The following is a 16,283-nucleotide window of genomic DNA, read 5'->3' on the forward strand; positions in this document are numbered from 1 at the left end:
AGGGGCTCTGCTCCGTTTGGTTTCCACCAGTTAGGCTTAGGGTTTTCCTTCAGCAAATATAGCTCAGAATTCACTGAGTGGCGAATTCCTCTGCAAAGCTGGAACCTGGGCACAGACTGTGGCGGAGGCCCAGGGATGCTGACTGCGTGTAGTCTACTTTTCTGGACGGGGTTGTGTGTTCCTCTAAGAAGGAAGTTATAGCCCCTGATGGGTTCTGGAAATTCTAGCTGAGGACTGAGAGGGGCATCTGGTTTCCTAAAATAGGCTTTGCCATGGCAGATCCCAGGCCTTGGCTTGTCTTTAGAAATAGACCTGATCCAATAAGTTAGGTTGGGCTTGGGGTCCAGAACTTCAGAAACTTCCCAAAGCCTCTACCCTCTTGTCTGGACATATTGCCAAGACAGTATAATTGCCAGGACATATTGGTAAGTGCACGCCCCAGGGCAGTCAGCCCTGGACACAGGCCACAGGTCAGAGGTTGTGGGAGCAACAGAGTGACCCTCACAGAGCCCTTGCTTACCGCCTGGTAGTGGACTTGCCCCTGCCAAGAGACTCTGGTCTGCTTGTCAGTGGGGACACACCCTGACCAGAGTCTGTGATCTGCACCAGCACCACCCACTGAACCATGACTGAGTTCCCATGATGGCTCAGCAGTATGGAACCCAACCTGTATCCATGATGATGTGGATTTGATCCCTGGCCCCACTCAGTGGGTTGAGGATCCAGCATCACTGTCAGCTGTGATGTAGGTCACAGATGCAGCTCAAGTTCGACTCCTAGCCTGGGAACTTCCACATGCCAAGGGTGCGGCCCTAAAAAGGCGAAAAAAGAAGAAAGAAACGCAGCTCAAGTGTGGTTGTGCAGGAACCCCAGGCAGTCTAGAGTGTGGTGTCACTAGGGGATCACTGGCTTGGAACCTGCAAGAGGCAGCAGCACCAAAGGCAAGTTGTATCCCCCAGCCCCACTTAAGAGCCTGGAGACTGGGCCGCTGGCGCCACGTGTATTCTTGGGTCAGAATTACAAACCACTATGAAGCCTGCTGTTGAGACAACCAGGAAGTTGTGAAAGTGCAGACACATGCATTAGCAGTGGTATTAACTTTGTCTTTTTTTTTTCTTTTTTCTTTTTTCTTTAGGGCTGCACCCACGGCATATGGAGATTCCCAGGCTAGGGGTCCAATTGGAGCCATAGCTGCCGGCCTACGCCACAGCCACGGCAACTCAGGATCCAAGCCATGTCTTCGACCTACACCACAGCTCATAGCAATGCCAGATCCTTAACCCACTGAGTGAGGCTAGGGACCGAACCTTCAACCCCATGGTCCCTAGTCAGATTCCTTTCTGCTGCACCATGATGGGAACTCCAGGAATGGTGTTAACTTTGATGTTGTGGTTATGCAGGCAACCCTGTTCTTAGGAGCCTACAGGCTGATGAAGTAGGGACCAGTCCTGACATCTGTAACGTATTTGCATATGTTTCAGAAAAAAAATCACAAGATGTCAAACAAGTGAGGGGAATCGTTAACCGTTGAGGAACCCTCGTGAAGGAAACACTGGTTATCCGTTGTAATCTTTCAACATTCCTGGAGGGCTTAAAATTTCCAAACTAGAAAGTGGGTTGGGAGAGCCCTCTCAGGTGATGGTGACGTTGAGCAGGCAGAGAACTGCCACCTGCCTCCCTCTGCCTGTGTCCCCTGCCTGTGCCCGGGAGGACCTGTATCCTCTCCCACCCCGTGAGGCACCTGTTTGCAGACTCCCCAGGGCTTCAGTCCCTTCCCAGGGCCCTGTGCTTGCTTCTCCCATCCTGCTCCCCCCTGTCCTGTCAATCCTCACACCGCCCTTCCCACAGCTTCAGGGGCCCTTTCCAGATGAAGGAGACTAAGGACAAGAGTCACCTACCCCAAGGCGGCTGGTAAGAGAGTGTGGACACTGGGGAACCTAACCTCCACCTCCACCCACTAGAGCGAGCAATGTCAGTTCATAGGGTCGTGACCTGCCTTGTTTAGGCCATTGAACTAGGAGAGGGGAGAAAACCCCTTGTGTCCTGAAAGGATCCATCTGTGAATGGTTGCTTCCATTGTAGGTGTGGATACACATGCTTCTTTTAGAGACTGAGATAAATTGTGAGAAATTAGGAAGAAGCATGGGCTCTTTGGGCCCTGTAGTGGGACTTCCTCCGGTTCCTGTGAGTGACACTCTCAGGGATGGCCTGAGGGTGGCGGAGGTGCCTCTCCAGCATGCCTGCCTATGGCTTCCATGGCTTTGTTCCCCTGCTGGCTGCTGTTCCCCCATGGCCTCCATCCTCCCATGTCCTCCATCCGCCTGGAGGCTTCCATTCTCCCTGGGCGCCACACCCTGCTGAATGAATTGTGGAAAACTTCAAACAAAGCCATAACGGCCAAGAAGGAAACACTTTGGGTGAGATGGGCTGAGGCTCAACTGGTCAGAGGCTACTTGTCCCTCTTTCTCTCCCTGAAGACCAGGAGGGGCTGGACTGGAGTCCATTCACCTCTGAGTCCTGGAGGAATGAACATGATGCCCAGGGAGAGGAATGGATGTTGATGTTCTTTCCATGGAGATTTTGTATTGTCCTCTGGAGTTTTGCTCTTTCTTAGCTACTTGTTGACAGAAATGAGAGCATGTGTCAGGATTCATCAGCTGAGCAGGAGAAAATGATGACGATGATGACTGTGACGGTGCTGATGTGGGTTGTGATGGTATTGGTGGGGATGATGGTAAGGGTCATTACAGCGGTGCTTGCAGCCCTCTGCTGTCTGCCTGGCAACCCCCCTTGAGCTCACCTGCCTGCCCCACCAGCAAGGACTGGGAGGACAGTTGTCCTTAACAGTTTAGAGCCCACTTCCATCTCTTCTGATCATCCAGTTCCTCCCTTTATGACATTGTGACTGTGTAATAGTCACTCCCAAACTTAGTGGCTCCGGACAACAACCGCATATGTTTTTCCCATGAGTCTGCTTCTGGGTTCAGCAGACAGACCTGCCCCCACCAATGCTCTGTCATCCCTCTGTGGCTGGGTCCCCACGAGGGCCAGGTGGAAGCCTTATGGTTTGGGTGACCCTTGGGGGTCCTGAAGTACTGAGTCCCTAGGCTGACCACCCTCCAGGGCTGGGTGTGAGACCCTCCTCTGTGGCACAGTGTCCCCTACCACCCCTTGGCCCTGGCAGGAACCCTGTCATCTCAGGCACACAGGCAACCCTTTCCCTGGGTGGATCTGGGTGTGTCCTCTTGTCCTCTGAGGACTTGGCTGTGTCCTCTTGTCCTCTGAGGACTTGGTCACATCGGGGTCAAGTTCTTCCTACACTCCTCCTCCTGAGCAGAGCATTTGCCACCCCTCCTGAGCAGCAGGCCCCTGGCGGGCTGGGAGCTGCAGATGTGTACGAGGCATGGGGTGTAGACAGACTCAGCCGCCCTCACCTGCTCTTGCCCCCTTCCTATGTGGTCCTGGCAAGTGCAGCCCTCTCTGGGCCTCAGGTCCCCCTTGCACACCATGTCAGAGCTTCTTAGGGTGAAGCCGCAAAACCTGTGGACAGCTGCTGCCTGGGGGCATCCCAAGGCAGGACCCAGGCACCCTGCTTGCACTGGTGTTTGAGGAGGGCTGCTCATCCGGCACTGCCTCTCGCCTTCGTGTGGCCCTGAGGATGTCCATGGAGAAGGGAAAGGACGTCCTCCCCTGTCACGCGGAGCAGGTTGTGTGGCTCCTTGACTGATGACCATCTTGAAGCTGAGTGGTGACCGAGTTGTGGTCCCCATGGCTGCATCATGTAGACATGTGCCAGTGACCAGTCTCTGGGCACCCTCTGGAGACCACAGGCAGGAATGGAGGAGGATGAGGGAGGAAGCGGGGTGGCCTTGAAGTGGGGCTGGCTGGACCTTGGATGGGGTCATTGTCAGGAACCCACTGAGCCTCCCCATATCTTCTGGGGTTCCGTGGCTGGACCAGGCTTCCAAGCAGGTGTCCGCTTGCCCTGCCTCCCTGTTCTCTCCTGCCTCCCTGGCCTCTTTCCTCCACCAGGCTTCCTGGGGGACACCCAGGGGCCCTGACATGAGTGTCCTGGCTCACTGCCGGGGGTGTGACTCAGAGGCCTTCTCACTGGGGTGCCAGGACCTGGGAAAAAGATGATCTCAGAAGGGGTGTCATTCTGACCTTCCAAATAAAGCAGTACTTTTGCTGCTTGTTACAAAAGGAATGCATACTCATTTGGGGTAATTTAGTAAAGTACAGAAAAGTGTAAAGAGAAAACAAGTGTGCTGTTGCCTGGCACCAATGTGGAGCCCTCCTGTGTCACTGTGTGCCAGGGCTAGAGTTTTACATCTATAAACTGAAAAATGTGTGAAACCTGGAGTACCTGTTGTGGCTCAGTGGTTAATGAACCGGACTAGTATCCATGAGGACATGGGTTCGATCCCTGGTCTTGTTCAGTGGGTTAAGGATCCGGCACTGCTGTGAGCTGTGGTGTAGGTCACAGATGCCGCTCGGATCCAGTGTTGCTGTGGCAGTAGTGTAGGCTGGCAGCTACAGCTCTGATTTGACGCCTAGCCTGGGAACCTCCATATGCCGCAGGTGCAGCCCTAAAAAGACAAAAAAAAAAAAAAGTGTAAAATCTGAGTTTTGATGACTGCATGATATTCTGTGGTGACATTCTGCACCATGACCTGGGTATCTGACCTCCTGGCTGGAAAAGTTTATTGCTCCTAATTTTTCACTATTTTGAATGATCCTGGGGTGGGCCATCTTATGAATCTTATGTGCTTTTCTATTTTTTTTTTTTTTGCCTTAGAATAGGTTTGTAATTGTGGAATTACTGGCCTGAAGAATAAAACCCTTTTGAAGCCCGTGGCACACTCTGTTTCAGGAGGCTTCTTTCCATGTTAGTCCCTCCTTGGAGAGGAGCGCCTGGTCCCTGTAGCCCCACCTGCATCAGGACCACTATTGACATATCGACCGTGCCACCTCCGAGCAACTCTGTGCTTCACACTTCAGGGGCTGGCATGTTGAGAGGAGGTTCTGCCTGTCCCCCTCCCCTCTGGGATCAAAAGGGGCCACTTCTTCTCCCCGCCATCCCTCCCCCATGTGGAAGCACCAGGGCCAGGGGTAGAACCTGCACCACAGCAGCCACCCAAGCTGCTGCCATGACAACACCAGATCTTTAACCCACTACACCACAGGGGAACTCACCACTTCCTTTTTTTTTTTTTTTTTTGCTTTTTAGGGCTGCAGGTGCGGCATATGGAAGTTCCCAGGCTAGGGGTTGAATTGGAGCTACAGCTGCCGGCCTAACCCACAGCCACACCAATGCCAGATCTGAACCCCATCTTCAACCTGCATCACAGCTTGAGGCAACGCCAGAGCCTTAATTCACTGAGCGGGGCTGGGGATCGAATCTGCATCCTCGTGGATACTAGTCGGGTTCATTTCCACTGAGCCACAACGGGAACTCCCCACTTCCTTTTTTTTGAGGCTCCTCCCCTAGCTTAAAAAAATGTCAAAACAGGGTTACAGAATTGTGGTTTATGTTAAATCAACACTCTTGACAACACGATAGGGACAAAAAAAAAAACAAACAAAAAACAAACAATGCAATCTAATTGCAGATTCATGAGAAAATTCCAGCTTTGATTCTCACAGGCTGAGCAGAGTAGTGTGCTGGGGTGCCCAGGCCAGGCTGGGAGCCTGTGCCCTGGGGCGTTCCTCTGGCAGGGCCATCACCACAAGGTCGGACCCTGCACTTTTGGGGCTGGGATTCTAGAAAGTTCTGCCGGAAGTTACCCCACTGGAGAGTGGAGCAGGGATTCCCATGGGATGACTTCAGAAGAGTCCTTCCTGTCTCAGTCCCCTTGCCCCTAGGGTCTCACAACCAAAGCAGCTCCAGGGGGGCAGATTCGAATTTTGCAAAAAGAACAGGGCACCCAGGCCTCTTTGGGATCAGGCCTTCCCGGAGGGTGGATGGCTGTTTTAGCAATTCTGATGTGATTTTGCCACCTTTGCAAGTGTCTGAAATCTGCAGCCTCCTGCCCCACTGTTCCCTTTTTCTTGGTCATCCTTTTTGGTGTCTTATCCTCCACTCACCTCTGCCTTTGAAAATTCTGTTGTCTTTCTGCTTACTGGCCTCTGGGCACCACATGAGCTTTAACCTTGTTTGGCGTTGACTTTGTGGCATGCAGGAGTCACAGGTTGCTCAGATGAAGGCAGTCTCCACCAGCTTGGGTTGTGAGCCACTGAAAATGCAGCTGTGACCATCGTGTTGCTACCACCCAGCCCCTCAGTGGCAAGGAGAGTGGGGTGGCCTGAAGGAGTACATGGGCAGGAACACACAGGTACACACATGTTTCACACACACACGTGCAGCGCACACATGCAGGAGTGTACACAGACTTGCATATGCACGCTCGTGTACACTCATGCACCCCACATTCATATGCACCTATAATTTTGATTGGGGTTTTCCACCAAAAGAAATTATATACCATAAACATTCGCCTAGTACCTAGGATTTTTCAGTTTACAATTATCATGCATATCTTTCCATGTCAGGATGTAAAGATCTACACATACACACCTGCAGCATTTGGAAGGTCCCAGGCTTGGGGTCGAATCAGAGCCACAGCTGACACAGCCTATGCCACAATCACAGCAACGCCAGATCTGAGCCATGTCTGCAACCTATACCACAGCTCACAGCAATGCCAGATCCTTAACCCACTGCGTGCGGCCAGGGATTGAACCCGCATCCTTATGGATACTAATCAGGTTTGTTTTCGCTGAGCCACAAGGGGAACGCCCTACCCCATTCTTTTTATTTTTATTTATTTATTTGTTTGTTTATTTATATATTTAAATTAGCTTAGCAGTATCCTGGTCACCCAGAGCATTCTGCATTGGGACAGGCAGGTGGTTTACAGGTCTTCTTTACACTGTGAGGCCTAGGTCTGGCTTCTGTCCTTGTGCCACGCTCTCCCTCTGCCCTCCCTCAGTCACCTGGGCAGAGCCATCCCTGTGCCCTGGGAGGTCTGTGAGGGGGTGGAGATGTCACTCATCTGAAGCTTCTTCTAGAGGCCTGGGGACCTGGGTGCTGGTGACTTGGGGAGGGAGAGGGGGCTCAGAAGGTACACGTTGATGTCTTGGTGGCTCTGCAGCTGGTGCCTCTGCCTGCTGTCCACCACCTGCGTGGCCATGGATTTCCTCCCTGGGTACTGGGACTGTGCGAGCTGCATCTGGCCTCTGAAGCATCCCTCCTTGGGAAGGCGTGCTGGTGGCTTCTGCTCACTTCAGAGTTAAAAAGGACAATTGCTCCAATTGTCTGGCTGACTTTTTGCTCAAGTGTCAGAGCTGTTGAAGTTGCAGTTCTACTTTAGAACTGATATCCTGGGTGACTTTTGTCCCCATCCAGCCTCTGAAGACTGTGTAAGGTTCCCCCACAACACCTGTCCCAGCTCCTGGTCTTTTTCCCCTGCCCAGAGTCACCTGTGTCCGCTCTCCCTGCTGCCTTCTTCCCCTCTCTGACCCTCCTGCCCGCACCTGGACACTGCAGTGTGCCCCTCCCAGACTTCATCTGGGGCTGCCTTGGGAAGATGTGGTGACCTTGGGGACACAGGTACAGTTGGGCCCACCCATGTCCAGGGCCCGGCTTGCAACAGTTGCCCCTCGTCCTCTTTTACCCCTGGACCATTGGCAGGTGACTTGTAACCGCCGCTTGGGCCTGGAGTATGCAGCTGATTCTAGTGTCTGCTCCCTGGAAGGTGATGCCTACCTTCCCTTGTGAAGCCCCTGAGTCTGGGGCCCGGTTCTGCAAGGACCATCCTCAGCCTCCTCCCTGGCTCCTGGGTCCTCTGCAGTCCCACACAGGGCAGGGGGCAGGGGACAGACGACGTCCTTGGGCACCTTGCTGTAGATGCGGGGGGACTAGTGGGCTGGGCGTGCTGAGCCTCCTGTGTCTGTCTGGGGCAGTCCTTGGGTGCTCAGCTCTTGTTCTGAGCCAGCAGTGGTCCCCAAAGAAATCAGTAAAGTTTGGCTGCTTGGGTTCAGGTGGACCCTGGCAGGGTTCCTATAGAGGCCATGCATATAGAAGGCCACCTTGCAGGCATGTGCACTTTTGGGATTTTCTTCAAACTGATGCTTTCTTACCACTTGCCTGCTGTATTTGCTGAGAGTGACGTGGGGTTGGTGTTGTTCATGTGAAGTGTGTGCCTCTTCTTTATTTGTAATGATTCATCATTCTAGCAGCTGCCATCACACAGCTCCTGCCTTTCTGTGCTAACCCTGGAGGGCGTTGATCAGGCACACCCAGGTCATCGTACCATGTGCGTGTGGGCTGTGTGACAGTCTCTGTCAGAACATCAGTGTCTTTGCTCCTGGCTTTAGGGCACGGAAGATGCTTCTGACTTTCCTGTAGCTTTTGTTCTCGTCTCAGATGTTTTGATAGTTTCCCAAATAAGTTCTTAGAAGCACTCAGAAAGCCTTAATGTTGGGATGGCAAGCGAGCTGTTTCAGCTTCCCCATCTGTCATATGGGCCCCTGCCAAGGGCCTTCCAGAGGTAATGAGGCTTCCAGGATATGTGGGACCTGCAGGTGATATTTGGGGGACCTGTCCGGGTAACTGGGCCTGAGGAACTGGGGGGGGGTGGTGTTGAATTTTAAGGTACATTAGTTTTCTTCCTTTTGCTTGACCTGGAACTCAGCCCCTGTGAGGCCTTTGGGTGCAGGTGGTCCCCTTTGCTCCCTTAGAGCCTCAGTTGGAAAAGCTCCTTGGGCTTTTGAGGATGCACCTGACTCCTTGCCTGTGAAAGGGCTTGAGCCTCTGTCACTGAGTCATCTGACCTCAGAGCTCCTGCTTGTGCTGGCGCATGGAGGCCTTGAAGCAGAACCTGCTGTAGAAGTTCCCGATGTGGCTCAGCAGGTTAAGAACCCGACTAGTATCCATGAGGATGCAGGTTCGATCCCTGGCCTCGCTCAGCGGGTTAAGGATCTGGTGTTGCTGTGAGCTGCAGCGGAGGTTGGCTCAGATTCAGTGTTGCTGTAGCTGCGATTTGACCCCTAGCCTGGGTACTTCTGTTTGCTACAGATGTGGCCCTAAAAAGAAAAGAAAAAAGAAACCTGCTGCAGCCCTCCCCGTCTGTCCTGGGGCCCCTGGGATCTGCGATGGGCTGCAGGTGCCCATGGCCTCATCGGAGAAGATCAACGTTTGTGTGCTCTTGGAGCTGCCAGGGAGAAGACAGCCTAGAGTCTCTGCTCAGTGTGAACATAGAGTGTGGGCGTGCAATGTGCATTGCTGACCTAAAACAATAACACAACCAGCTGTTTCACCTGCAAAATGGGTTTATTCAAGCACAGCAGAGGATTCCAATTTGACACACGCAGTCTCCGGCGAACTGCAGGAAAGTCCAGAGAACAAAGGAGAGGAAGGTTCTTTTATAGAGGAGAGGGAGGATTGGAAGGGGCTTTTATAAACCAAGAGTCCTTTGGAGGAAACTGAGAATTCGAGGTATAGTGGCTTTTCATTGGCTGAGTGTGTCAGTATCTCATTGGCTGGGCTGTTGCTGGGCCAGGAAAAATTCTTCCTCCTTCCAGGTAGTAAAGTAGTAATTTTCTTCTTGTTGGAGGTATGAATGTATTCTTTCACTGTGGGTCTACAATTGACAGTAGCAGTAGGATGTAAGAGCGTTCCCTTCTGGCTTTCAGACCCCATTTTATGTGGGGTTTTTTTTTTGCCTTTTTTTAGGGCTGCACCTGCTGCATATGGAAGTTCCTGGGCTAAGGGTCGAATTAGGGCTGTAGCTGTCAGTCTACACCACAGCCACAGCAACACCAGATGCAAGCCTTGTCGGTGACCTACACCACAGCTTACAGTAATGGTGGATCCTTAACGCACTGAACAAGGCCAGGGATACAACCCGAGTCCTCATGGATACTAGTTGGATTCATTTCTGCTGAGCCACAATGGGAACTCCTAGACCTCATTCTAAATGATGTCTCTGTTTATTCATTTCCACAGGACTCCAGGTGTGGACATGGGATGTGAATTCTGGTCCAGTTTCTGGACAGGGCCAAACCCGAACAGTTGCAGGGCTCTGCCTATCTCTCAGCCTGTGGCTCCTGACGGGTATGGGCGATGGGGGCTCACCATGGACCCAGGTCTGCATTTGTTGGGTCTCAGCTGTCTTCACCCTGGTGTGATCATTGACATCATAAGCCCACTTTATGGATGAGAAAACTGAGGATGGTTGGCTCAGGGCTGTGGCCTGACTCTAGAAGGCAGGGAAGGGCTGAAAGGGAGCAGCACAGGGTCTGGCCAGGTGGGCTAGCCCCGGGGGAGGGCTCCAGTGAGTCAGCTCTTCCTCTTCATGGATAGAGAGAACTGGCCTCTGCTGCCATGGCCTTCAGGGAGTGCCCCATGCTTGGGGGTGGTGGAGACAGACCAGTGGTGATCTGGATGTGGTTACCATCCTCGCTGTACCTTTGACAACATGGAGTGCTATCAGTTGAATGTGTTTGGTTTTGGTTACTTTGTCGGATGAGAGTGAGAAGTACTGTGATTTTAGCTTTGCCTTTCGAGGGTGGTGCATGAAGTGAGGCATCTTCCACACAGTAGGCACGTGTGCCTCTTTTGTTCTTGGCTCTGCCCTGCTCTGCTGGACAGATGCCTTTAGTGCACAAAGGGAGAAACACTTTGCCGTCTTTGCTGTGCATACTTTTCACAGTTTGCACCTTTAAGTTTGTTTTCCTGGTCTGGAGCACTGATGCAATCCATTAGGGGGTTCCTTTCCATTTTTTGTTTGATTGTTTAGAAAGTTACTTTGCATTGAGAGAAAAAATTCGTCCTCATGTGCTGATTTTTTCTTTTAATGGCCACACCTATGGCATATGGAAGTTCCCAGGGTCAAGCCGCAGGCAGCTGAGACCTACCCTGAGCTGTGGAAATGCTGGATCCTTTAACCTACCGCACTGGGCCAGGGATCGAATCCACGCCTCTGCAGCAACCCGAGCTGCTGCAGTCGGGTTCTTAATCCCCTGCTCCACAGCAGCAGCTCCTCATGTTCTGATTTTGCTGGCTTTGTCTTTTACATCTGACTTTTAAGACTGCTTGCACCTTATTACTGTTTATGATTTGAAATGAAGAGTGAACTTTATATTTTCAAAACACTTGCCAAGGTCTTTCTGGGCTTCTGGCTCTATTCCCAGGGCTGTGTCCTGTCCAGGGGCCCTGGGGCCTTGGTGGACTGCAGTTGGTCTTGCCTGCTGAGTACCCATCCTGGGCCAGTGTTCAAGAGTGAGGGGAGGACTGTACCTCTGGTTGGTGAGGTGGCCTTTGGGTGGGGCAGACATCCCATCTCTTGTGCCTCTGTTTCCTCATTGTACAATAGGGCTAGTGATAATTACCCCAATGTTGAAAAAAAAAATGCCTTTAGTGGAGTTTATGTTGTGGCTTAGCAGGTAAGGACTCAACATTGTCTCCGTGAGGATGCCAGTTTAATCCCTGGCCCCCCTCAGTGGGTTAAGGATCCAGTGTTGCTACAAGCTGCAGTATAGGTTGCAGATGTGACTTGGGTCTGGTGTTGCTGTGGCTGTGACGTAGGCCTGCGGCTGCAGGTCTAATTCAACCCTTCACCTGGGAACTTTCATGTGCCATGGAAATGGTCATAAAAAGAATTAAAATTAAAAAAAGGAAAAAATGTATTTAGAGTTCTTGATGCTGCCAGACAGAGAGTGAGCACTTGGCCAGCCTTAGTGATGACGGGATGGTGTCACTCTTACAGGATCAGGTTCTTTTTCTTTTTTATTGAAATAAATACACACGATATAAAATTAACTATTTTATTTTTTTTATTTTTATTTTTTTGTCATTTCTTGGGCCGCTCCCGCAGCACATGGAGGTTCCCAGGCTAGGGGTCTATTTGGAGCCGTAGTCACCGGCCTACGCCAGAGCCACAGCAACGCAGGATCCGGGCCGCATCTGCGACCCACACCACAACTCACAGCAACGCCAAATCGTTAACCCACTGAGCAAGGGCAGGGATCAAACCTGCAACCTCATGGTTCCCAGTCGGATTCGTTAATCACTGCGCCATGACGGGAACTCCTAAAGTTAACTATTTTAAAATGAACAATTCAGTGGCATTTAATACATTCACAGTATCTTGCAACCATTGCTTCTGTCTAGTGATAACATTATCACCCCAAAAGGAAACCTTGTGTGCATGAGAGTCACTTCTCAGTCCCTTCTTCCCCGACCCTCTGGCGCCACCAGTTGGCCTCTGTCTCGCTGCATGTACCTATTGTACATCATATAAATGGAATCAAATATGTGGTCTTTTATGTCTGGTTTCCTTCACTCAGCATGATATGTTGAGGATCATCCGTGTTGCCATGTGCGTCAGCACTTCATTCCTTTTTTAAGGCTGAATACTACTCCGTTGCATGGAGGCATCACCATTTGTTTCTCCAGTCGTCAGCTGACAGACATCAGTTGGATTGTTTCCATCTTTTGGTTATTGTGACAAATGCTGCTGTGAACATTTGTGTACAAGGAAGTGTTTGGGAAACTGGGGTCTAGACTTCAGAGTGGAATTGCTCGGTCATGTGATAATTTTATGTGTAATTTTTGAAGGAACTGTCATTCTGTTTTAAATAGAAACTTCACTGTTTTACATTTCCACCGGTGATGTGAGAGTGTTCTAATTTCTCCATATCCTTGCCAACTCTTCCTCTTTTCCTTTTTTCCCCTCTCTCTTTAAAAGTATAACCATCCTAGTGAGTGTGTGGTTGTATCTCATGGTTTCGATTTACATTTCAGTGGCATCCAGATGACTAAGGCTGTTGAGCATCTTTTTATGAGCTTGTTGGCTATTTTTTCTTTGGAGAAATGTCTGTTCTATCCTTTGAGAGTCTTAAGTTGATTTGTCTTTTGGTGGTTGAGTTGTAAATTTCTTTACACATTCTGGATAATTGACCCTTATCAGGTATATGATTTGCAAATATTTTCTCTCATTCTGTACAGTGTCTTTTCACTTTCTTGATGGTGTCCTTTAATGCAGAAAAGTTTTAAATTTTGATGATGTCCAAGTTATCTTTTTTCCTTTTATTGCTTATAACTTTGGGTATCATATCTAGGAATCCATGACCAAATCCAGGCTCATGAAGATTCACTCCTGTGTTTTCTTCTAAGAGAGTTATAGTTTTTAACTCTTATATTTAGGTTGCTAATCTATTTTCAGCTAATTTTTTTGTATATGGTGTGAGGTAGGGGTTCAGCTGTACTCTTTTGAGTGCATTTGTCCCAACACCTTGGTTCAGCTCCTTGGGGAAGGTGATTAGCAGCAGTCCCCTCATGGGGCCCAGAGGGGTCCTGCACAAGGCTGCAAACTGCCTATGGTGAAGTGATGGGAGTGTCTTGTCTCTGAGACATCTCTCCCTCAGCTTCCCTGGGCTCTGTGGTGACAGGGCAGTGATGGCCCTCATGGAGGCGGGCCTGAAGGATGGCCATTTCTGTCTGCCTCTCCTGGTCACACATGGTGAGGCCTTCCTTGACCTCCCCCCCCATTTCAAGGCCCTCATCCCATCCCCGTGGGCCACTGTCCCCAGCTTCACCCCAGCTACATTCTGAATGGTGAGCAGGAGGTGCTGCACAACTTTTCGAGGGAAACACTTGAGGAGTTGCTGGCCACTGGTGATGTCTGTGTCTCCTGTTTCAGCTGTGTTGGAGTGGAGGAGGAGGAGGCCCCAGATATCGACATATACCACTGCCCGAACTGCGAGAAAACTCACGGGAAGTCCACCTGTAAGTATAGCACCATGTTGTTGCCCTTTGGATCTGACCATGGGGACAGGGGCTTTGCTTGGCCTTGACCCCAACCCTAAGCAGACCTCAGCCTGCTGGAGTGAACCACCTTAGGTCACTGTAGTCAGGGGACCTTGGTGCCCGGGAACCACCTTCTGCCTCACGTTTGGCCCCTCCTGATCATCTCCTGCCTGCAGATACAGCTGAGGCCCCTCTTGGCCTGTGCAGAGAGCCCGTCAACCTTAAAAGGCTGGACAGGGGTCGCAAACTGCGGCATCTGCAGTGACCAGGTGACCTGAGATAGGGACATAGGCTGGGAGATGTCCAAGGGGCCGCCCACTAGAGCCCTGCCCAGCTCTGCCCAGCTCCCCACCTCTACACCGGGGTCTGGGAACGCACATCACATTGTTGGAGATCTGCGCTCCTTTCCTCCTGCAGGGCGTCTGAGGTGATTTCCTTTCTCAGGGACCTTATCCCCTCCCCTTCCATCTGGTCCTTTGGGGGTATGGGGGGCCTGTGAGGGCTCCCTAGGGCACAGGTCCATGAAAGGTGGCTCCAGGGGGCCCATGTCATGGCTGGGAGGCAAGTTCCAAGGCGTGCCAATGTGGGGGAAGTGCCATGATCTGCAGAGGCTGGATCCCTGCGGCCCTTTAGGGGCAAGTTGTGGATCCAGCAGACTTAGAGGGAGGATGCTGGCACAGGGTGGAAGCCCAGCCCAGCACCCCTGCTCTGTGGGTCGAGACCAGCCAGTGGGGCTTTGGCCACTGCAGCCCAGTCCCTTGGAAGGCTGGGTGAAGGGGTCTTACCTCTCCTTTAACCTTTCTTGGGGCTCTCTCTGTGCCTGGCCTGTGCCCTGTCATCCCTGAGTGACCATGGGGGCTGTATTCATTTGTGCTCTGTGCCCTGCCCTTTGGCACATTGTGGGCATGTGGAAAAGTGCTGCCAAATGCATGAGAAGTGAAGAGGAGAAGGCTGGTTGCTTCTAGGCTTTCCAGGCACGAAGGTTCCTAACTTTCCCTCGTACCCCCCGGGAGTCAGCAGCGCTGTACTCACGGCATATCTGCCCTGATTTACCCAATCCTTATGGGGACTGCTTTACAGCAGATACAGGAGCATGATCATCACCCCACAGCTTCACCTGCATTTACGGCCCCTCATGAGCCTCTAGGAAAGCTCAGGGCCTAGGAGGGGTGAACAGAGTGTGGACCTGTGAGCTGTACCTTTAGTGGCCCTGGGGGTGGGGCCAAAGCAGATGGGGGCTGGAGCCAGGGGACCCCTGTCCCCCCAATGGAGCCGAGTGTCCTGAGGAGGTGCTGCCCTGGGGGCTGCTTAGGGAGGGTGGGGGGCAGGGCTGGCCCTGTGAGCGCTGTTCTAGACTGGCAGGCAGTGTGGGACCACAGCCTGGCAGGACTGGACGGCCCCTCCCTGGCTCTGTGTGCACACATACATGCACATTCATGTGTGCTTTATAAGTTCTGTGGATCAGACATTCCTTGTTGTTACAGAGGGCCTTGTGCCCATCATGGACAAAGGCACAGGTTCTAGCAGCTTTCTCCAGTGAGCCCTCCCAGACTGCCCATCACTATTCATTTGACATGTGTCTGTGCCCCAACCAGAGCCTGTCTGGGACACACTGGCTGGTTTTTGCCGCATCCCTGCTCTGGTCTCACCTTCCACAGTGAGGCCTCTTGATGAGCCTGTGCCCCCGGGGACCACCCAAGCCTGTGGGCCTTCTTTGCTCTGGCCTGGGTGGGGTTTGTGGTGGGCACAGCGAGGAGAGGACAAGGACAGGATGGAGTGGGGGGGATGGAGCACCAAGATGGGATGGGGGCAGGGCTCCCAGTTGGAGCCACCAGAGGCCACATCCCTCTAGCTCTCCCTTGTCTTTTTGAGACCATAGCATTCCCTCTGTGTTGTTGCCTCCTGTCCTTTGGACTAATTTTGGTCTGTGACTCTCAGGTGCAAAGGTTTACCCAATTCACAGGTTTGAAGCTGGGCTTGGGGTCCCTGGGGGGACCCTCCAATGTAACCTTACTGACGCGAAGGCTCACGGGAAGCAGGTGACATGGCCCTTAACATGGTTCTGAATCTAGTGTTGCCTCTAGCTCTGTGACTGCTTAAAAACTTACTTACTAACTTCTTCCTTCCTTCTTCCCCGAGGTGAGTATAGCTGTCCTACCCTTTGGGTGGGTGAGCCACGCTTAGGAGGGTGGGCCAGGCTCTGGTGCCAAATGCCTCAGGGACATCTGTGGCCTCTGTACCCTAGGGGGGCCCACTGAGCCCCCACCAGCTTCCTGCCATCTCCAGTGCGCCTTGTCAGAGGGTGTCTTGCGCCACTGTAGGCAGGAGAAGGCTCAGCCTCTGGGTTCAGGGGTTTATGGACCCTGGGGAGGGAAGGAGCCCACTAGCTGGGGTTGCAGAGGGCTTCGGGGAGCCTGGTGGAGTTCAGACTCTGCCTCACAGCCTCAGCTCTGGCTGTTGTCCCAACATA

General features: G+C 52.1%; 1 protein-coding gene across 5 annotated transcripts in view; it reads left to right on the top strand.

Annotated features, from left to right (window-relative positions):
- PHF2 (PHD finger protein 2) overlaps positions 1-16,283 on the top strand; it is an 88,314-nt gene that overhangs the window by 40,213 nt on the left and 31,818 nt on the right. For 3 of the 5 annotated variants that reach the window (XM_047779333.1, XM_047779335.1, XM_047779334.1), the window contains exons 1-2: positions 10,011-10,117; positions 13,707-13,792. In XM_047779333.1, the coding sequence (XP_047635289.1) occupies positions 10,026-10,117; positions 13,707-13,792 (178 nt within the window). In that variant the 5' untranslated portion in view covers positions 10,011-10,025. Of the gene's footprint in view, positions 1-10,010; positions 10,118-13,706; positions 13,793-16,283 lie in introns of those variants that run through there. The other 2 variants (XM_047779337.1, XM_047779336.1) reach the window with 1 other exon arrangement.

This window comes from Phacochoerus africanus, chromosome 5 (genome assembly GCF_016906955.1).
Source record: "Phacochoerus africanus isolate WHEZ1 chromosome 5, ROS_Pafr_v1, whole genome shotgun sequence".
NCBI classification, from domain to species: Eukaryota; Metazoa; Chordata; class Mammalia; order Artiodactyla; family Suidae; genus Phacochoerus; species Phacochoerus africanus.